The sequence below is a fragment of the Chinchilla lanigera genome, unplaced genomic scaffold, assembly GCF_000276665.1.
Source record: "Chinchilla lanigera isolate Chin_1 unplaced genomic scaffold, ChiLan1.0 scaffold00049, whole genome shotgun sequence".
Taxonomy (NCBI): domain Eukaryota; kingdom Metazoa; phylum Chordata; class Mammalia; order Rodentia; family Chinchillidae; genus Chinchilla; species Chinchilla lanigera.
Genome location: NW_004955450.1, coordinates 679909 through 701416, shown reverse-complemented (window position 1 = coordinate 701416; position 21508 = coordinate 679909). Strand labels below are relative to the sequence as shown.

Below are 21508 nucleotides of genomic sequence, written 5' to 3'. Positions count from 1 at the left end.
TTTGTTTTTCTCCGGTACCAGGAATCAAACTCATGACGTTGCACTTGCCAGGCAGGTGCTGTGCCGCTGAGCTAAATCCCCAGCCCCCTCTTCTTTTTTTTTTCAGTACCGGGAATTGAACTCACAACCTCACGCTTGCCAGGCAGCTGCTTGTGCCACTAAGCTATATGCCCAGCCCAGGTTCAATTTGTAGCACTGCAAAAAAAAAAATCTGAAAAGCCCAGGGCTGACTTGGTAAATAAAGGACTGACCCTCAACATGTAATCATTGATGTCCTCACCTAAATCGTTCAAATTCAGCTCATGTCTGATGAAAAATGCTGTATTTTATAAGATCTGATTGAAAACATTAAGCCAAAATTTATTTAGGGTGTCTGTAAATAAACCAGAGACCAAAAATAAAAAGGGTGCAGTGGCCAGGTGTGGTGGTGCACGCCTATAATCCCAGCACTTGGGAGGCTGATGCAGGAGGATTGCCATGAGTTTGAGGCCAGCCTGGGCTACACAGTGAGGTCAAGGCCAGCCTGCAGTACATAGTGAGAGCCTGCCTCAAACCAAAAAAGAAAAAAGGGTACAGTCAAACTCACCTAAGGATGTCTCCGTACAAATTTGGCATAACAAGGACATCAAACTGGGACGGATCTTGTACCATCTACAAGGAACACATTTGTGCATTCAGCAACCAAAAACTGTAACTGCATACACAGTGTTTACCACAGGAAGTAACAGGTAAGTATGAAAATGTACTCACATTCAAACACACTGTGTCAAGGTACATCTCATTAAATTTAATATCTTTACAATTTTCAGCAACTTCCCTGCATTTTTGCAGAAAAAGTCCATCTGACATTCTCCTGTATTTAAGAAAGAAAACAGCCAAATGAAAGAAGTGAAGTTCAAGAAATTCAAGTTATATATGTGTCTTTTATCTACATCCTGCACAATTAAAGTCTACTATGTAACTCAGGCATCTCTCTGCTGGACTCTAGGACGTACATCTTTAAAGCTTCAGAATAAAAAGAGAATCAATGTTCCCTAAAGTTACTGTAAGGCTGTTAAAAACAAGCTTGGGGCTGAGGGTGTAATCAGTGGATAAGCACTTGCTTAGCATGCAATAGGACCTATGTCCCATCCTCCCCAACAACAAAACAAACAAACAAGAAGTTTGGATTTCTTGCATTTTGGGTATAAGGAGGAATCTCAAATTATAAATCTTTATTGAGGGGCCAGCTGTGGAGAAATTCTGCTAAGAAGATGACCTGACAAGCTGGGCATGGTGGTGCACAGGCTGAGGCTGAGGCTGAGGAGGCTGAGTCCAGCTTGGGTAGTTTAGTGACTTTGCAAAATCTTACCCAAAAACATACCAAAAAAAAGAGTTAAAAAGGTAGCTTAGTGCAACAGTCCTGGGTTCAATCCCCAATATCACACAAAAAAGAGAGGACTGGCCAAGACTGCACAGACAGCAGGACAGCTGGGCTTGGCCTGCCTCTGCCTCCTGCTGTCCTTCCTGCTGTGCAAGATGTTTGTCAGTACTCCTTGGTCCTGTAATGTAAATACCTGGGCCCTGACCTCAGCAAATGAACACGTGTGCACACGCTTCCTGAAGCTCATGCAGGGCGTCTATGCTGAGAATCTCTGACACCCTCGATTCATTCCACTGTCTTGAGGACTCTCACCGGCTCCCCTCACAGACACAACACGGAGGAGATGCACCTGCCACACACAGATCGAGACTGTGATACCTTTCCATCCTTGATCGTGGCGAAGCACGCGGCCTCGATCCTAGCAGCATGGTCGAAGAGCCCCATGTGGCGCAGCATCATCACCGCACTGAGCAGGAGGGCAGTGGGGTTGGCCATGTCCTTGCCCGCAATGTCGGGGGCTGTCCCGTGAACCTGCGCGGCAGGAAGGCAGCATTAGCAGGAAGGAGACCAAAGCCACAGCCCTCGGCGGGTGGTGAGCACCGGCCCTGGGCTCCACATCACCTTCCTAACTGCCCCCCTCCCCAAAAGGTGTGTGCTGATGGTACTGTGTGTAATTCACAGACACAGACCTTGGGGAGTAAAGCCTTGCAGAAATTCAGAGCTAAGTTTTTTAAAAGTGCAAAAGTCAATTTTTGGTAAAATACGAGCAAGGAAGGTTACATAATAAATAGCTGGAGAAAAATGAACAAATGAAGGCTATCTATAAAAACATGCACCATTCTTTTGACAATCTGTAAAATGGCAGAGTTAAACCCTGAGTGTACACAGAGCCCCTACCGCATCCCTCCTCTTCCAACCTAAGCTCTGCTTGGGTGTCTGGGTCCCTTACCGACTCGAAGATGGCCACCCCGTTGGCTCCAATGTTGCCACTTGGAGTCACGCCGAGACCACCAATCAATCCGGCACACAGGTCACTGGAGGCGGAAAAGCATTTCAAATGCTTTTTAGAACAGGAAAATACCACACCTGGCATTCAGACTTTAAGACACCATGCTCCACTAACAGGAAGCAGTGTTTCCTGGAGAAGTTGCCGACCCCAGGGCTGCCACTCAGAATGCACAGATGAGCCTGGAGCATCTCACTGCATCAGACAGCAAGGCAAGGCTCAGAGAAGGAGAGGCTAGGACCACAGGAACCAGGAGCCACGGGGAAGGGAGCCTGGCCCAGCTGAGCATCCATGTGAATGACGTGGTGAGGGGCACAGCCATGAATAAATGAAACACCTGAACCCATATGGCATAGCGAAGTGAACAGACAGAGGAAGGGTAAGCTCATCCTCCCAGCAGGACACCAACCCCTAATGCAGATGGGATGATGGCTTGGACAATCACGTCTGGCCAAAATGGGTAGTAAAATGTTGAGATGTGGCAAACCCAGGTACTAAGTACAGGGATTCTTTGTGCCATTCTTACAACTTTTCTGGAAGCCTGAAAGTCGGTCAAAAGTTACTGGGGAAGGGGGTGTGGCTCAGTGGCACAGCACATGTTTAGCATGGGTGAAACCCTAGGCTTGATCCCCAGCACCACAAAAAATAATAAGCAAAAAAATCTGTTAAAATGACCAACCCAGCTATATATAACACAACATATTGAAATCAGTCAGCCAATCAATAAAACATATGAAAAAAAGCAGGCATGATGGCACACGCCTATAGTCCCGGTACTTTGGAAGGCTGCCCAGTCTCACCTGGGACCCTGTCCCAAAATTTTAAAAAACAATTAACAGGAAAGGGCTGGGGATGCAGCTCAGTGTAAAGGTCTTCTGTTCAATTTGTAAGTTCTTCTTTTTTTTTGTTTTTTTGTTTTTTTTTGTTTTTCTCCGGTACCAGGAATCAAACTCATGACGTTGCACTTGCCAGGCAGGTGCTGTGCCGCTGAGCTAAATCCCCAGCCCCCTCTTCTTTTTTTTTCAGTACCGGGAATTGAACTCACAACCTCACGCTTGCCAGGCAGCTGCTTGTGCCACTAAGCTATATGCCCAGCCCAGGTTCAATTTGTAGCACTGCAAAAAAAAAAACCTGAAAAGCCCAGGGCTGACTTGGTAAATAAAGGACTGACCCTCAACATGTAATCATTGATGTCCTCACCTAAATCGTTCAAATTCAGCTCATGTCTGATGAAAAATGCTGTATTTTATAAGATCTGATTGAAAACATTAAGCCAAAATTTATTTAGGGTGTCTGTAAATAAACCAGAGACCAAAAATAAAAAGGGTGCAGTGGCCAGGTGTGGTGGTGCACGCCTATAATCCCAGCACTTGGGAGGCTGATGCAGGAGGATTGCCATGAGTTTGAGGCCAGCCTGGGCTACACAGTGAGGTCAAGGCCAGCCTGCAGTACATAGTGAGAGCCTGCCTCAAACCAAAAAAGAAAAAAGGGTACAGTCAAACTCACCTAAGGATGTCTCCGTACAAATTTGGCATAACAAGGACATCAAACTGGGACGGATCTTGTACCATCTACAAGGAACACATTTGTGCATTTAGCAACCAAAAACTGTAACTGCATACACAGTGTTTACCACAGGAAGTAACAGGTAAGTATGAAAATGTACTCACATTCAAACACACTGTGTCAAGGTACATCTCATTAAATTTAATATCTTTACAATTTTCAGCAACTTCCCTGCATTTTTGCAGAAAAAGTCCATCTGACATTCTCCTGTATTTAAGAAAGAAAACAGCCAAATGAAAGAAGTGAAGTTCAAGAAATTCAAGTTCCAAAAGTTAAAATGTCACCGGGCGTGGTGGCGCATGCCTGTAATCCCAACACTTGGGAGGCTGAGGCAGGAGGATCGTTGAGAGTTGGAGACCAGCCTGGGCTACAAAGTGAGCTCAAGGCCAGCCTGAACTGCATAGCGAGACTCTGTCTCAAACAAAAAAAAAAAAAAAACCAACAACAAAAAAAAGTTAAAATGCTTGATTTCAATTACCATAAAAAATTAAAGTAAAATTCTTTCTTTTTTTGAGACAGTATCTCATTATGTAGTTCAGAATGGCCTTGAAATCACTATGTAGCCCAGGCTGGCCTTAAACTCATAGAGACCCTCCTGCCTCAGCTTCATGAATGCTGGGATTACAGGTGTATACCATTATACCCAGCTCTGTAAAAACTATTTCTTAGGCAGTCAATAAAACTGAAAATGTCTTGGGATCCTTCTGGAAGCACATAAGGATAAAGACATAAAATATGTAGTTTGACCATAACAGAGAAGACTAGATTTTTACAATACTACCCAGCAAAAAACCAAGAAGTACTCAGCAATATTACTAAAACTGGTTTAAAGGGTTAACCCCCTCCATTACTTAAATGGTTTTACTATTTTGCATGGTCAATTCTTTTCTTAGGTTAGGTAAATTGTTTTCTTTATATACTCAGAGACAGCTTTTATTTGGCTGGGTATGACAAGAATGTGATGCCCAGGACACAGCAGATGGCGGAGGCACCATGGGAGCTCTGACTGTGGCTGTGGGGAGCCAAGTCTCCTTCATCCTCCTTTCTGCTAATCCTCAGGCCCTCCTTAGCTCCTGGGACCTGGCCACTGCTCCCCTGCACTGGTCTGTCATCACCCAGCAAGGCAGAGCAGGAGCAGCAGAGTCTCCACAGGACTCACATGATGTTGGCCTTGTGCACAGCCGTGACGTTGCTTCGGTGGTTGTTCCGTGCGTATTCAAAGGCAAACTCGGCGATGCGCTTGCTCGCCTCCTCAGTGATGAGCTTGATGCTCTGCACAACTCCATCAACAATCTGAGAGAGACAGAGTCCTGCCCTGATCAGAGGGTGTGGCCACAACCGTGGAAGACAGCAGGCAGGGTAGCTGGAACCTTGGCCTCTGGAGCAGGTATAATAAACCCTGCTGTGCAGCAGAGAGAAAAGCGAGGCCCACAGACGGCCGCCTGCCCCAGGGCATGTCTGTGACGTGGGCAGAGTCCTGGGCCTGTGCTCTGATGGGCCAGGCCCTAGTCCTCCTGCATCCATCTCAATCATCAGGTGCAGACACAGCCTTAGAGAAACATCCAACTCCTCAGAGAGGTAACACTGACCTGTCTTTGGGAAATGTGGTTTGTGTCTAGATGTCCCCGCAAAGCCTCATGCAGTCATAGGCTGGGTCTATGCTGCTGGGATCAAGGATGTGAGAATGCAACTGATTCATAGACACTACGGTGAAGGCTGCCCCACCCTGGTTGTGAGTGCTACCTGCTCTAAGGGTGGGAAGCCTGGCTAGGATATAAGGGACAGAAAGAGGGCTCCTGCTTGTCATGTGTAGCTTGCCTTCTGCCTGCCATGGACTGTTTCTCCTCTGTGATGGCCCTCTGCCACGCCACCCTGCCTTGGAGCCAGCCAACTATGGACTGAAACCTTGACAAACTGTGAGCCAAATAAACACTTTCTCCTTTAACTTTGGGTGTCGGGTATTTTTTTGTCTCAGCAATGAGAAAAGTAACTAAGATAGGAGTTATGTTTGGGTGAAAATATAACAGACAAAGAGCAACTTGACTAGAAACACAAAAATAACTGAACATACCACATGCTCAATCCCACTGTATTCTCCTTCGGTGTTCTCTCGAATGGTGACAATATTCACATCAGTGTAAGGGGTTTTGTAGCCTTCGATTGAGATGCACGGCCGGACATTTGCATAAAGATCGAACGTTTTACGCAGCAGTAAATTCATAGACGGGTGACCAGCTGCGATTGGGGTCTTCAGAGGGCCTGTCATAAGGAAGAACACCCAGGTGACAACAGGACATGTCCAGTTTCACATGTGGCCCCCTGTGCAACATGTGTGCTGCTAGCTGTATGCCCTTCCTCAGATCCAGGTGGAAGAGGAAGTGACCCTCACTGAGGCTCTAGAACCTCACCGCATTTCTGTTCTGACAGCATCTGGGGCAAAGCATTGTACTCTCAAGGTGCTCGATATTGCCTCGGCCCCACCATGCCCTATGAGGGTCACTTAAAAATGGAGAAAATAAAAAACAAAATCCAAGACTAAGCAATTTGCCCAGGCCTGCCAGCCAGGGTGTGGTTGAGAGGATTGTCAATTTCAGATCTATAATTTTAAAGCTGTGCCATGTTTCAGTCTGTCACATGCCTGTGGTTTTTGTTTTATTTATTTATTTATTTACTTACTTACTTACTTACTTATTTATTTATTTATGCATGCAGTACCAGGGATCGAACTCACGACCTTGCACTTGCCAGGCAGGCACTTACACCACTGAGCTATATCCCCAGCCCATGCCTGTCGCTTTGAATCATGACCTTAAATGTATATTAAAATAATGATAAAAATGTGAAAAATGAAGTAAAAAATGAATTTAAAAATGAATACATATTGTCAGTTGGTAATGGCCAGTAATACTTTCATGTTTTTAGTAGGGTTTGAAAAGGAATGTCCAAAATCAAAAACAAAGCACCTTACTACAAGTGGTGATTCCATAAGAACTTGGCTTTGCTGTAGCAGGCGGCCAGGCCTCACTTCGCCTCCACAGATGAACTCTGGCAACTGAACACCCGAGGCAAAGAACAGTAATAGCTAACATCTCCCCGTTGCCTACCTACCTTTCAGGCCCATCTTGTTCTTATCCATGGACTCCTTGGCTTCTGGTGGGATCATCCACTTCCCTCCAGGTCCCTGAATGGCAGTGACATTCCGCTCCTCCCATTGGATAGGTGCCTAGAGGCCACAGAAGCATCATGAGCAGGGGCTGGGGGTTTAGCTCAGCGGCAAAAGCGCCTGCCTGGCAAGCGCAACGTCGTGAGTTTGGTTCCCGGTACCGGAGAAAAACCAAAAAAAAAAAAAAAAAAAAGCATCATGAGCTGACAAGCCAACAAGACTGCAAGGCTGCTACGCACGCCACGGTGACAGACAGACTCCATCAACTCTCAAGTCCTGTTGTGCAGAGCTCCTCACACCATACTCTGCCAGCTCCCCTGCTCACTTATCTGCTCCTCACGGACCTGCAAAGTGCTCCCATTAGAGTATTTTTTGTTTTGTTTTGTTTCTTCCTGGTACCAGGAATCAAACTCATGACCTCGTGCTTTCCAGGCAGGCACTGTGCCGCTGAGCTAAATCCCCAGTCCCTGAGTTAGAGTATTATAAGAAGCAGAGAGAAACACTTCACAGTTCTGTGCATGGGAGGATCTTGGAAACATTAGGCTGAGTGCAAGAAGCCAATTACACAGGACCATGTATGAGTATCTGCAACCCAGAACAGGCAAATATATATGGGTGCTTGGAAGAAATGATGGATTTTTCAATTGAAAAAAACATTACAGTAAAAGACACATTGCCAAAAATGATGGGTAAGTGTGTCTGAAGCAAGGGGGAGCATTTTGAAGGGGATTAATGGTAATGTATCTTTTACTATATAAGTTTTTTGGGTTTTGTTTTGTTTTATTTTGTTTTTGAGACAGGATCTCACTAGGCAGTTCAGGCTCACCCTGAATTCACTTTGTAGCCCAGGCTGGCCTCAAACTCACAGCAATACTACTGCCTTAGCATCCAGAGTGCTGGAATTACAGGTGTGCACCACCATGCCCAACCTATAATAAGTGTTTTAATGTAAATATTCACTGTATTTTTTGATCACCCCTTGATTAACTGTTCACAGCAATTTCTGTCAAATAAAAACATTACAATGCTGGGTGTGGTGGTACACACCTGCCACTGCACTCTGGAGGCTGTGGCAGGAGGACTGCTATGAGTTCAAGGCCAACCTAGGCTACATAGTGAGTTCAAGGCCAGCCTGGAAGACATAGTGAGACCCTGTCTCAAAAAACAAAACAAAACATGCAAACAAAACACAAAAAAATTATAGTGTGTCCTCTTCTACCTTATTCACCGGATTTGGTACTATATGACTCCTGGCTCTGCCCCGAAGTCAAAATGACCATGACAGGCAAACATTTTGAATAGATTCAGAATATCTACGCAGTCACAATAGCACAACTGAAGACATTCATGAAAGAGGACTTACAGAACTACTTCAGAGAGTGACAGGAATAATGGGATGAGTGTATTCAGAACAAGGAGGAGTGTTTTGATGGGATTCATGGCAATGTGTGTCTTTTACTATAATACATCAAAAAAAATTTAAACACTCACTCTATCTTTTGAGCACACCATGTAGAGATAGAACAGAGTGGTTGCCTAGGGCTGAGGAAGATAAAGGGCAGAGGATGAAGTGGGAGAGAGAGGACAGCGTGAGTGACTGCATCAGGAAGGGGTTTCTTTTTGGGTGATGAAAATGTTCCAAAATTAGGGTTGGAGATGTACCTCAGGGGCAGAGATTTGTCTAGCATGTGTAAGGTTCCTAATTTGATCCCAGCACCATAAAAGAAAAGTTCAAAAAACTAGATCATGTGGATAACTGTATATCTCTGTGAATGTACTAAAAACAACCAAACTGAATTAGAGACCTTGAACAAACAAAAACAAGTATTTTAAAATATTGACAACTTAGCTGTTAGAAGTGATAATATATCATTCTTGATACTAATACTACATCAGATTTTTTTTTTTGTAGTACTGCAGATTAAACCCAGTGCCTTTACCCTGTAAATTTTAAGATAGCGTCTCACTTAGTTGCCCAGTCTGGGTTCAAATTTATGATCTTCCTACCTTAGGCTCCCAGATTGCTAGGATTATGTATGTGTCACCAGGCACAAATTTTTAAAAAAGTTCTTTCAAGGAGCTAAGGGTGTAGGTCAGTGGCAGAGCATGTGCCTGGTATATGTGAAGCCCTGGTCAATTCCCAGAACCCCAGCACCAAGAAAAACAAAAACAAACAAGAAAGAAAAAAAGAACTCCTTCAAAATCTCCCATATGAATTTTTCAAACATCAATTTTCTCCTATTTTGGCAGGAAGGCACAATGACTTTACACACTCCAAAAAAGACTTTAAACGCAAGCAGAGTTCAAAGATCCATGAATCCTGCAGTACTACTTTGATCATTTTACATATTACGGTTTTTAAATTCCCAACAATGCCAGTAGCAAATAACACTGAAACATACATTATTAAAGAGAAGATCTGTGGAGACTAATGATAGCACTTTCCAATTGTATGAAACTTGCAATTCATCATCGCAGAAGACAACTGGCTAAGAACACTCTCCTATGAATCCTCATTAAATGGATTTTTTAAAAAGCTCACCTGCTGGGAATATAGCCCAGTGGCACAAGTGCTTGCCTGGCAAGCACAAGGTCCTGATTTCTGGTACCCCCCTCAAACAAAATCTCACTTACTTTGGCAGCATCAAAAATCTTCATAACTGCAGCTGAAATTTCTGGGCCAATTCCATCTCCTGGAATTAAAGTTACTGTCTGAACCTGAATATAAGAAATCATTAAAGGAACAGAGTAAGAGTTGGTTTTTGAAGGTTTAAAAAAGAATATAATTGACAGAAAAATCAACTTCACAAGGTGCCTCAGAAAGACCCCAAACACTGCTAAGGAAATAGACAACTCACCCGAGGGCCATAAAGCAGAGGCAGAAATAAACAGAAAAGAAGCTCCACAAATCTATTCTCAGAGGGCTTAAAAAGAACTCAAATAACTGCTCTTCAGATATAGCAAAAATAAATTACACTACACCAAGGAGACTTCCCGATGGATACTTCTTTTCAGACAAGTTATGATGAGACCGATTGATCTAAGTCTATAAACCAAAGACAGTAAACTATTTCAACAGTGTTCTTTGCACTAAGTAAGAGGGTTCTTGGAGAAGCAGGAGGTTACCTGTCCTCAGGCCATTTCTTCAGGTGTACAGAGCTCTTTCAGACATATTTCCAGAGTATCAGAGGTCTATTTTGAAACTCAGAATCTCAAAGTACACTTCAAGAAAAGGCCTCCACTTTCCCAGTTCCTCTGTAAAACCAGTCCATAGTAAGTGTCAAATAAGTAAGTTCAGCCAAGTAATTCGCAGCCAAGTACTCCAATAAGAGTAACGCATGAAAAGACCTACAAAGCCTGTGCTATATTAGTGAATGACAAAGAGTATATTTATGAAAGAACATCAATTATTTGTTTCAATGGCTTCAGACAAAATGAAGCCAGCTTCTCAAATGCAGAAATAAAAATATGGTAGAATGGGATTTAAATGAATTAAGCTAATATTCAGACCCCTTCTCTACATTTGAGAACTATACATTCTATTTGTTTTATTATTGGGAACTTATTCCACCTGGCCTTTTTTTAGTTCCAGTTGTCTGAGCTACATGTTAAAAAGAAAATCATGAATTCACTTTAAATAAACATTAAATCAACCTTCCCTGCTCCTTCACCTTCTAATGATGCCTCCTGAACAGGCAGGCAAATTATTTCTCAATTCTTCGGCATAGCTGAAGAAATATTTTCAAAATTAATGTCTCTTCTTATTTCTTCTGAAAGTAATCTCCTCTGATATATATATATACACACACATACATACATATATATACATATACATATATTTTTTTAATGGGTAGCCTGAAAATTAACAGCAGAGACCAATGATTAGCTCTCCAAATGTGTCTGAAATGCTGGCTTAGCTACCCTGGAGCTCCAAATATAATGCTCATTTTACATTTTCTGTATAAGCAGAGCCAAAAGAACCCTTTGGTGTCTTCTTTCCATCTTCCCAATATGTAATAAACATCAAGCCATGAGGAAATCTACTTTTCTCCCATAGCAGGAAAAGTAAATAGGAAATAAATATACCATGGTCTTATAAATCCCTCATGCATAAAGTGTTACATGGTAGTATAGGACATCCAAAATCAGATTCTGTAAAAAGATGCTAAAATAAAAATGAATTGGAAATCAGGGAAATTAGGACATCCAAATCAGATTCTGTAAAAAGATGCTAAAATAAAAATGAATTGGAAATTACTGACCCACAGTCTTAGAATGTTCCAAAAATGTGGTATCAGCTTTTAAAGCACAGAACTCTAATGCTGGGGATTCTAAAAGCAGTAGATTTAATGGACAATAGATGATCCACTAAAGACTATAAGAAAGTATAAGTCTATGGGGCTTAGCAACGTTTGAGAAATTCCTAATTGGCAATGAATCTACTGTTTTTAGGGAAGCTCAGAAAATAAAAATGCAAAGCAGGGTTTGAAGCTTCTCAACAATTTTCTCTCAACACTAACATAGAAAAAAGCCTCTTACCAAAATGTGACAGTAAAATAAAGTAACAGGCTCAAGGGTAATATCTATCTATTTTTAACAAGGCTTCTTCAAGGCAGTAATGCCACAGGCTTCCAGAGCCAGCTGTAATATAATTCTTTCATGTGGACAAGTGACCTAATAGGTTTGTGTATATGTTTGCCAATAATTTTAGTATATAGTAAGTATGGCCAATTTTCCCCAGTTTTAAATAAATGGGAGATTAAATGCTACATAATGTATTAGAGCATCTTTCTTGAGAAACTTCTAAAAGGAAAAAATAAAAAACATAATTATACTCACACCACCAGCAAAACCTCTGGTCACCTGTTTTGGGCTGTGGAATGCCCCCAGCAGCCGAGAGACCTACGTGAACACCAACAGAGAGACATCAGGCAGAGAATGAAACATACAGCAACGGTGGAGACAAACTCATGCTGATGGCTGTCAATGCTACAAATCTGCAGATAGATTTAGGGATTTTCCTAATTTTAATTTATAATTTAGAATACTTTACCCATGTGTTAGCTCAGTGTGGTAGCTTGCTCAGATTTGAACACCTGAACAAATACTCAACATTTGACATTTGAGCCAAGAATTTCAAAGCACTACAGTTTTTTCTAAGTTAATTTTATGAATATAGATTGTCCCAAATGTTTAAGATAGGATGAAACTATATTGCTTTTTTAACTCAAACATTAGATTTTACTCTGGTGATCTCTTCATGCTAGATACATGAACAAAGGGACGTGTGTTCCTCCTGTCTTTCATTTCCTTTAAGGAGCCTGAACCTTTACTCAAATACTGAGCTTGGGCCGGAGATACAGCTCACTGGCACAAGACCCTGACTGGCAAGTGCGAGGTCGTGAGTTCAATTCATGGTACCAAAAAAGAAAAAAAAAACAACAAAAAAACAAACCAGTGAATCAAATACTGGCCTCTACTAACAATGACACAACAACCAGCCAAGAAGGTATGAATGAACATTATTCTCTAATCCTGGGAATCTGCAGTCATGTCCTGGACTGAAAGCTTAGGGCCACACCCAAAAGGACACTCTGCCAAAGCCACCCGCCAAATCTTAATCTTACCAGGATGTGATTCATCCACCAGCAGGTAGAGTATTAGAAAGGAGGCATTTAAAATTACTCTGTGACAAACACTGAAACTTACTTGACTCCTCTTGCCCCAATAAAGACAAAAAAGACATTCAAACAAAACAGGTTCATATCCTTGTGGCAAAAGACCTGACCAAATTAACAGGTAAGCCCAAGAGTGCAGCCAGGAGTGGTGGTGCATGCCTGTAATTCCAGCACTCAGGAGGGAGAGGCAGGAGGATCACCGCCAAGTCTGAGGCTAGCCTGGGCTACACAGTGAGACCCTGTCTCGAAAAAACCCCTAACAAAAGATTTTTAATAGCAACAGGCTATTTTCTGTACCTGTACATATATATCGTACCTATACATATATATCACATCCTTTTATTTCAACAAAATCTGGAAAGCAGAGTGAGGTGGTGCATGACTGTAATCTCAGGATTCGGGAGGCTGAGGCAGGAGGATCACAAGTCTGAGCTCAGTCTGCACAAACTAGTGAGATTCATTCTCAAAATAAAAAATCTTAAACAAGGCTGAGGGAGTAGCTCAGTGCCAAGGCCCTGGGTTCAGACACCAGTACTAGGGTAAAGGTTGGAAAGAATAGGACCCGGGGAGATAGGGTTTTCAGATAAGAACGCTGACTACTCACAAAGCCTAGACTGCAGCCTCGAACTTCTGACCAGGCCCTGGGCCATCTTAACCCCTAGCTCCTCGTTCTCTTCTCTTCGTACTCCAACTTTAGCACTCAATATGGTCTTTGATGATGGAGGGCAGAATGCACACAGCGAGTGCTGGCTGCTAGTAAATTGGCTCGTTATAGTATTTAAGAGCCAGGGAAGTCTGTGGAAACCCTCTATTTTCTCTGTGGGAAAAGCTTTTTTAAGTTGCAAATGTTTTTCAAACAAAACCTTAAATGCCAACCCAATAGAGTAACTGTTCCACCAAAACCAGCATCCAACACAGCCCTCCACGCTGGTTTGGCCTCAGGAGGATTTTGAGGCAATGACCCCTACAGGGAGAAACTGGCTGAGAGGTGAAGGCTGGTGCACAGGGAGTCCCTTCCAAGGAGGACATCATCCATCCTTCCTTCCTTCTTTCCTTCCTTCCTTTCTTTTATAACGGGATTGAAGCCCTGGCTTTCGCACTGAGCTGCACCCCCAGCCCTTTTTTATTTTGAAAGAGTGTCTCACTAAATTGCTAACAGGCTAGGTTCAAACTTGTAATCCTCCTGCCTCAGCCTCCCAGAGTGTCAAGTTTCCAAGTGTGTTCCACCAGGCCTGACTAAGACTCTCATCTTCTGATTCTGTACTCCAACACTTTCTCAACTCCTTGGAGTTTCTTCTTGCAGTCCACAGTAAAGACACAACAAATTTACCAGCAAGCTTATTATTACTAGTGTTGCTTTAGTCCCCAAGATGAATTACCTGTAGGTGTTAAATGTAAACCCAGGGATTAAGGGACAGATTTATTTTAACAGTAATCCAGAAGTTACATCACCTTTAGAGGCAAAGCTGATCTAACAGTTACCATCCCAAGCAAATTTGGGTCTGAAAAGACTGGTACAGTCAAATCCAATTACTGAGCCCAAAACCCAGCCACCTCTGTCAGCTTAACGACTGCCCCTTAAGACTCATCTATTGATGGTCAAAAAAGCTTGCAATTTTTATGTTCCTTCTGCCTATTCTACAAGCTTTTACATACACTGTCCTATTTAAACCTCAAATAACTGTGACACAAGAATAGATATTTTTCTGATGGGCACATAAAGACTCAGAGATGTTCATTTGCTCAGGTTTACAGTCAGCCAATGGTCTTGCCAGGATTTAAACCTAAGAACTCCTAAATTCCAGTGTGGGGATCTTATCAGTAAATCTCTTATCAGCGCACCTCTTTAAACTGAAGAAAAAAGAAAAAGGAAAAAAGTAGTAACAAATCTGCTTATGGGAGAGTTGAAGTGGGAAGCCCCGTTAACAGCAGCAGAGACTTACAGGCCGATGTCCCAGTGCGGTGCCTTGCTATATGACCTTCCTACTGAGACCCAGGATGCCTGGGTTTTCTCCCCTGCTCTGACCTCGTGTGACCTTGGGTGAGTCTGTCTCCCCGCACAGGTTATCTCCCTGAGTGCAGGGCGTGGCGAAGAGAATCGGGGTAATCTCAAATCCTTTCTCCGGTGTGGCGGGGCTGTCAAGGACACCCTCCTCCCGATCACCGCAGGGTCCCCACCAAGGGCCAGGGCAGGTGCTGGGACCTCTCTAGAGAGTACGGGGTGACCCCGAGGTGCACGATGCCCTGGTCTTCAGAAGAGGAAGCTGCTGCAAGCGCCCGAGGGGCCCCACGAGGAAAGAGCCCACGAGGGAAAACGGCCTGGCTCCGACCGAGAGGCAGCATGGGCCGCGCGGACCCGGGGGAAGCCGGGCCGGATGAGTCGCCTGCCGACTGCCGCTCAGCGAGACGCCTCGCCCGGGCCCGGGCCCAGGACCCCGCCTCGACCTTGACGCCCTCCTGCCTCGGCCGCGTGGGCCGGTGCGGGGTTCCGTACTCAGCTCGCCGCCTTGGCCCGTACAGCCGGGACGCCTTCCACACCGCGTCCACGCTGTCCCCGACCTGCCGGCTGCTTCGGCCCCGTCAGCATGCACCGATCGCCGCCTGATCAGCTCCCACCCGCCCGTGCTCACCTTGGATATCCACGCGGACCCGGCCATCGCGTCCGCCGTCTCGCCAGGCGACAGCGGCAACAGCACAGCGCGTGCGCGCCGCGGCGCCCAGAGCCCGCCCCCTTATCGTGGCCACGCCCATACAGGACACGCCCCTGCCTCAGGCCTTTCGGAGTTTAATGCCTCCCAGATTTTGGACGCTCGCTGGCCAATCGCCGGGTTGCCTTCGCAGGACACGCCCAGCCGACAGCGTGGCTGCGACCCGGAAGCGGCCTAAAGAAAGGCCCGCCCTCTTCACTCCTCATTGGTGGCTCCGCGCCTGCTAGGTGCCAATCACGTCTCTAGATTTAGAGATTCTCTTCCTCTTGCAGAGTTTAGGATCCTGAGGGACCAAGAGGGACCCTTTACTCCACAAGTACTTGAGGCGTGACTTATACATCGCAACATTTGCACACTGTAAGTGTACGGCTCGGTGCTTTCTATAAATGCACACAGTTGCGCAACTGTCACAAGATCTAGCTTTCTCCCGCCAGGACCTTTATCCTCAGCTACACTCCCAGCCCATTTTAATTTTTTATTGTAAGACACAGTCTCTCTAAGTTGCCCAGGCCTGGTTCCAGTTTGCATTCCTCTTGCCTCAGCCTCCCAGAGCTCTGGGATTACAGGCGAGCGCCACCCGGCCTAGCTGGTCTAGTTCTTTAAGTGGTACTGGGGATTGAACGCAGAGCCTTCACACAGAGCTACCTTACGAGCGGCTTTTTTATTTTTTATTTTGAGATACGGTCTGGTAACTCGTTAGATTGTCAGTTTAGCGAGGTTGTCTAGGCTGGGCTCGAAATTCAATCCACATGCCTCAGTTTCCCAGCGTGCTGGGATTACAAACATGGTGCCCCTACGCTCAACTAAGATCTAGTGTTAGACACTGGGAATGTTCCTTGTGCCCATTTTCAGTCAGTCCCCGCCCTGACCTCAGTCTCAGGCAAATGCTGATCCCTCTTCACATCTTTACAGCTCTGCAGGTGCCAACTAGATGCCAGGCTCTGGAATGCAGAGTGCTGGAATTTAACTTTCCAGTAGGAATGACAGACACTCTGTAATTGAACTATGAAAAATGTCAAATAAGGATTTTGACCAGGCAGAATAAGGTGACCCAATTCAAAACTAACATGGAGACCAAGGATTTTTCTGGGAGGAAATAGCACCCACACTCACGTTCCCCTTGCCTTGTCCTCATGGCAGAGCCCCTCACAGGTAGCTGGGAAGCAGGGTGATCAGCTCAGATGTCCTCCTACCCCACCCTGGGAAGAGTTCTACCTGGAGAGGAAGTGGCTGCCTGCCAGAAAGGTGATGAGTGCCTTGAAGTGACAGCAAGGGTTCTCCTGAGATAAAATAATTGTCAGAAGGAGTCTCTCCCCCAGTTAGGGTGGCAGTTCCACCCTGAAGTGTTCTGCCACAGTCCTCTCCTCTGTCCTCACAGCTCTTCTCCAGGCCTGACAGTCTTGTGCCCAGTTATTCCAACAGTCTCCTCACCAATGACCCTTTCTGTCCTTTTTCTTCCCGATCTTTCCTTCCAGCACAGCTCTGTCCAGGGCTTACACTGCCTCTAAAAGTCCTGGCTTCCTTGCTTTCTCCTATCACAACTGTGTTTTTCTCCAGCTGGTTTCCCACCACTCTGTCCAGCCCCAAACACCCGTAGCACCAGCCGAGTAGGCCTGCTGGCCAGACTCCAGTGGTTGCCATGTTTCAGTTTGAGTGCCTCTGTCTACATACCCTCCCGCCCCATTCCCAGCTGCTTAGATTGTAGCCACTTGTCAAGACTCAACTCATGTGTTGATTGGTCTGGCAAGTCCCCAAGACCTGTCCACATGCCCCCTCTTTGACTCAGAGCCCCTGGCACTTGTCTCCCATCTTCCCTGAGAACTATTATCATATTCTTTCCTGCAGTGTACTATAATGCCAGGGGCCATTTGTTACATCTTTGTTTCTGGAACAAAGACTAGTACACCAAGCTATGGGATGCTCAGTGATTCTAAAGCAAACTTTATCCAATTTCCATTTACTCTTCACAGCAACCCTGTGGTGGAAACTGAGGTATAGCCAGTAAACCTCGAGGCTTGCGCGCACCCACATGAGGAAGCCTCCTAGGTACAGAGGCAGTTCTCCCAGCTGCTAACCCTCCTTCAAGGATCTTCCAAGTCAGCAGCAGCTTTCCAAACAGAGTCCCTGTCCAGTGCACTCTGTGTATGAAGGTGTGAGAAGACCCAGCCGTGCCCTCCACGTCTACTCAGAAAGGGGGACATGGGAAGGAGGGAGTCAAAGATTCTACCATGGATATGGCATTTGACTTAGTCCTAAAGAGGTAAGATGTCCGCATCTGGAGATGGGCCATGAGAGCAGACCAATACCAGCAATGCCAAAAAGGCAGAAAAGTGTGAGTTCTCAGAGCCTCCGACTCTCAGGGCTGGAAGGAAACTCAGGGGTGCCCCAGGCCAGACCCCAAAAGATGCTGTGCACCCCTTGGGGCAGCCAGAGGCACGAGCAGGCTCCAGAAGCCCCATCCATGTTCGTCATTGGTGTTCATTTTCTCAGTGCTCCAAGATGCCCACCACTTTCCCCTGGAAGAGCCACCCGTCCTTCTCCCTTGTTCTGTGTAGTCCCCCCAGCCCCACCATCAGCAAGGTGTGTTTGGACTGGGTGGTGGTGAAACTTGGTCACTCGGGAGGGAGATCTAGAAGGCAGGCCCTTATCTGTAATCACCACTATCCACATGTACTCCTCTGTCACTGGAAGAAAAAGGCTTTTAAAATGAGTATAGCAACTTTTAAATGAATAAGCCATCAAAATTGAATAAAATTATCCATTTACCAGTGCTTTTTGTTTCTTTACAAAAGCCACACAAAGTCATTTTAATGGAATTTTCCTGGTTTATTTAAATGATTTTTATTAAAAATATGATGGACAACCGGGCGTGGTGGCACATGCCTGTAATCCCAACACTAGGGAGACTGAGGCAGGAAGATTGCCAAAAGTTTGAGCCTAGCTTGGGCTACAAAGTGAGTTCAAGGCCAGAATGAACTACAAAGCAAGACCCTGTCTCAAATAGATTACATAGATAGATAGATAGATAGATAGATAGGAGGCAAAGGACCTAAATAGCTAATTCATAGCCAGAGCCAAAGAAAATTTAAAACATGGTCAACCTTAACTGTAATCAAAAGTGTGCAAATTTTTTAAAAATAGAAAAATCTTTCATCCCCTTTGTTAGGGAACAGTTGTTCTATGCTGTCCAATCTATGATGAAACTCCTACATTCATTTTTGCCCCCCCTACTTAAGAATTGCTATGATCTTTTTGGAAAACAGTTTAGCAATGTGTCTCAAGAGCCTAGAAGTGTTCTTACTCTTTCCCCTAGTAAATCCATTTCTGAGAATTAAATCGCTTGAAAAACCACAGAAAGAAAAAACCATCAGCACAAAGATATTCATTATAGGATTATCTATAATTTTGAAAATTAAATAAAGAGTCTTAATGATTAAAAAAGGAAATAGTTATGTAATTTAGGTTAAATGAATTGAATGGACTATGCAGCCCTCAAAAGTGATCGTTACAAAGACTCCATAGTATCTTGGTAAATGTTTATGATTTAATGTTTTAAAAAATTAAAATGTAAAATGTTGTCCGTGCTTGGCTACACCTTCTTTCCACCTGTGAGCAACACCCCTCTTGTAGTTTTTCCCCACTTGATAAAATCTAACACCAGTCTCCTAGCTGCTCAGCTGGAATCCTGAAGGTCAGCTCTATTTTTAAAGTGGAGCCAGAACTGGACACTACTCTGTGCCCCTGCTGCTGCTACTGCATCCTGGTCTAAATCAGAGTCATCATTGCCTGAACCAACTCAGTAACTGTTACGGTTTAGATCTCAGATGTCCCCCAAGCCTCATGTATCCAGAGGTGGGGCTTTTGGAAGTATCTGAATCATGGTGGGGGTGCTATACTCATCAGGGGATTCATCTATTGATGAGTTCATAGCTGAATGTGCTGTTAGAATGTGGACACTGGTTGGAAGAGGCAGTCGCTGGGGTGTGATCTGGAAGGGTATATTCTTTTTTTTAATGAAGTTTATTGGTAGATTTTAGGTATACATAATGATCACATTCATCATAAGGGATTTGTACCTGTGCATGAGATATCTTGATTCTTTTTTCCACCCCTTTCCCCTACCCTCCCTGGAAAGGTTTATTCTTGTCCCTGGTTCCACCTTTCTCTCTCTGCTTCCTGGGTGCTGTGAGATGAGCAGCTTTCCCCCACCATTCCCCCCACCACCATGATGTTTCTGCCTTGGAGCCAGCAAGCCATGGACTGAATTCCCTGAACTGTGAGCCAGATGAAACTTCTCTCTTAAACTGCAGGCATTGTGTATTGTGTCTCAGGTGATGAGAAAACTCACTAATACAGTAGCCTCCAAATTGGTCCACCATATTCTAACCTTGCCCCTTCAAGTCCTTCTCCTGCAAGAGAGATCCTGTTGAGACATAAATGAGCTAGGTGTGGTGAGGCAGCTACTAGGGAGGCTGAGGCAAGAGAATTACCACGTTTGAGGTCAGCCTGGGCAACTTAGCAAGATGGTGTCTCAAGGAGAGGGAGCTGAGGATGTGTGTGGTTCAGTGGTAGAACACTTGTCTGGCATCTGCAAGGCCCTGGATTCAATCCCTAGTACTACACACAAAAGGGATGTAGGGAAGGAGGGAGGGAGGGATGGAGAGACCCCTTGCTCAGAACTGCCAATGAGATCACATCTTTCTTCAAGTAGAAGCTAACTCCTAGGCCATGGATCACATGGCCCCAAATGACTTGGTCCTTCTACCCACTTTCTGCCTCACCTCCCATTGCTGTCCCAGCCTTTGTGCTGTGCTCTGATCAGGCCATACTCCCTTCTACCTCAGAGGCTATGCACTGCTGTCCCCAATGCCTGGAAAGCTCTGCATGTGGCCTGCTCCCTCCACCATTCCCACCTTCACCATCCAGCAACCACCAGGCAGGACTCAATCTTTCAGTCCTCCTTCCTCAATCTCCCAAAGCACTGAGATTGCAAGTGTGCACCAGCATGCCCAGCTCACCAATCTACTTTCTGTCTCTATGGATTTACCTACTCTGGGTATGTCATATAAAGCAAAGCATATATGTGTGATTTTTTTTTTTTTGTATTTTTGAGACAGGGTCTCACCGTGCAGTTCAGGCTGGCCTTGAGCTCGCTTTGTAGCCCAGGTTTGTCTCAAACTTGCAACGATCCTCCTGTCTCAGCCTCCCAAGTGCTGGGATTACAGGTGTGCACCATCACGCCCGGGTATGTGTGATCTTTTGTGACTGGCTTCTTTCACTTAACAAAGTTTGCAATACTTATGCATGATGTAGCATGTGTCAGTGCTTAACTCCTCATTTGGCTATAATCCATTGTATGGATGCACCATATTTTATTCATCCATACAATAGCTGATGGGCATCAGAGTTCTTTCCACATTTTAAATTTATTGAACCCAGGGCCTTCTATATGCTAGGCAAACATTCTATCACTCAGTTGTTCCCCAAACTATTTCCACATTTTCACTGTTATGAATAATACTCTGTGATACATATGCTTCCATTCTGGGTTCCTTTATTGTTCTTGAAATGAATGCTGCTTACTCAATAAAACTTATGTCTTCCAAAAAATCCTTGCACCCAACCTCTGGCAATGTGTGTATTGCCTGAAGCACATCTGCACCCACGCTCATGCAGAGTTCCAGTGTGAAACTAAACCCTTTCCTGGAGGAGTGAAAAGATGCATAAGATACATCTGCAGTGCAGCCACTTCCTCTGTCACAACTTCCTGTTAGTACACAGGAGACCACCACTGGGGCTTGGTGCATGGGAAGGAGCTGGGCCCTGAGGAGATTTGGTCCCAATAGTGCAGTGATTTCAGATCAAAGAAACTTGCCCTGAATCTTGGTGTTTCTATAGACAGGGTGTATTTCTCAGCTTTCCTGTGTCTGGGACAATACTTGACACCCACAGTTGAAAGGAGGAGCCCGGTGTGGTGGCACATGCCTGTAATCCTAGTGCTTGGGAGGCTGTGGCAGGAGGATC

General features: G+C 44.8%; 1 protein-coding gene and 1 long non-coding RNA gene across 2 annotated transcripts in view; one reads left to right on the top strand and one right to left on the bottom strand.

Moving 5' to 3' along the window:
* The window catches only part of Idh3a (isocitrate dehydrogenase 3 (NAD+) alpha), a 17689-nt gene extending 2177 nt beyond the window's left edge, over positions 1-15512 (bottom strand). Inside the window, exons 1-10 of the mRNA XM_005393440.2 lie at positions 15407-15512; positions 11938-12000; positions 9733-9816; positions 7044-7158; positions 6007-6194; positions 5095-5228; positions 4040-4142; positions 3876-3940; positions 2313-2397; positions 1742-1894 (exon numbers count right to left, since the gene is read on the bottom strand). Of these exons, the coding sequence (XP_005393497.1) occupies positions 1742-1894; positions 2313-2397; positions 3876-3940; positions 4040-4142; positions 5095-5228; positions 6007-6194; positions 7044-7158; positions 9733-9816; positions 11938-12000; positions 15407-15433 (1017 nt within the window). The 5' untranslated portion in view covers positions 15434-15512. The remainder of the gene's footprint in view (positions 1-1741; positions 1895-2312; positions 2398-3875; positions 3941-4039; positions 4143-5094; positions 5229-6006; positions 6195-7043; positions 7159-9732; positions 9817-11937; positions 12001-15406) is intronic.
* Positions 15513-15566: 54 nt separating this feature from the next.
* Positions 15567-18249, top strand: LOC102007609. Its single transcript, XR_262512.2, has 2 exons — positions 15567-15841; positions 17455-18249. It is a non-coding gene; the product is annotated as an uncharacterized LOC102007609 (long non-coding RNA).
* Positions 18250-21508: the final 3259 nt, after the last annotated feature.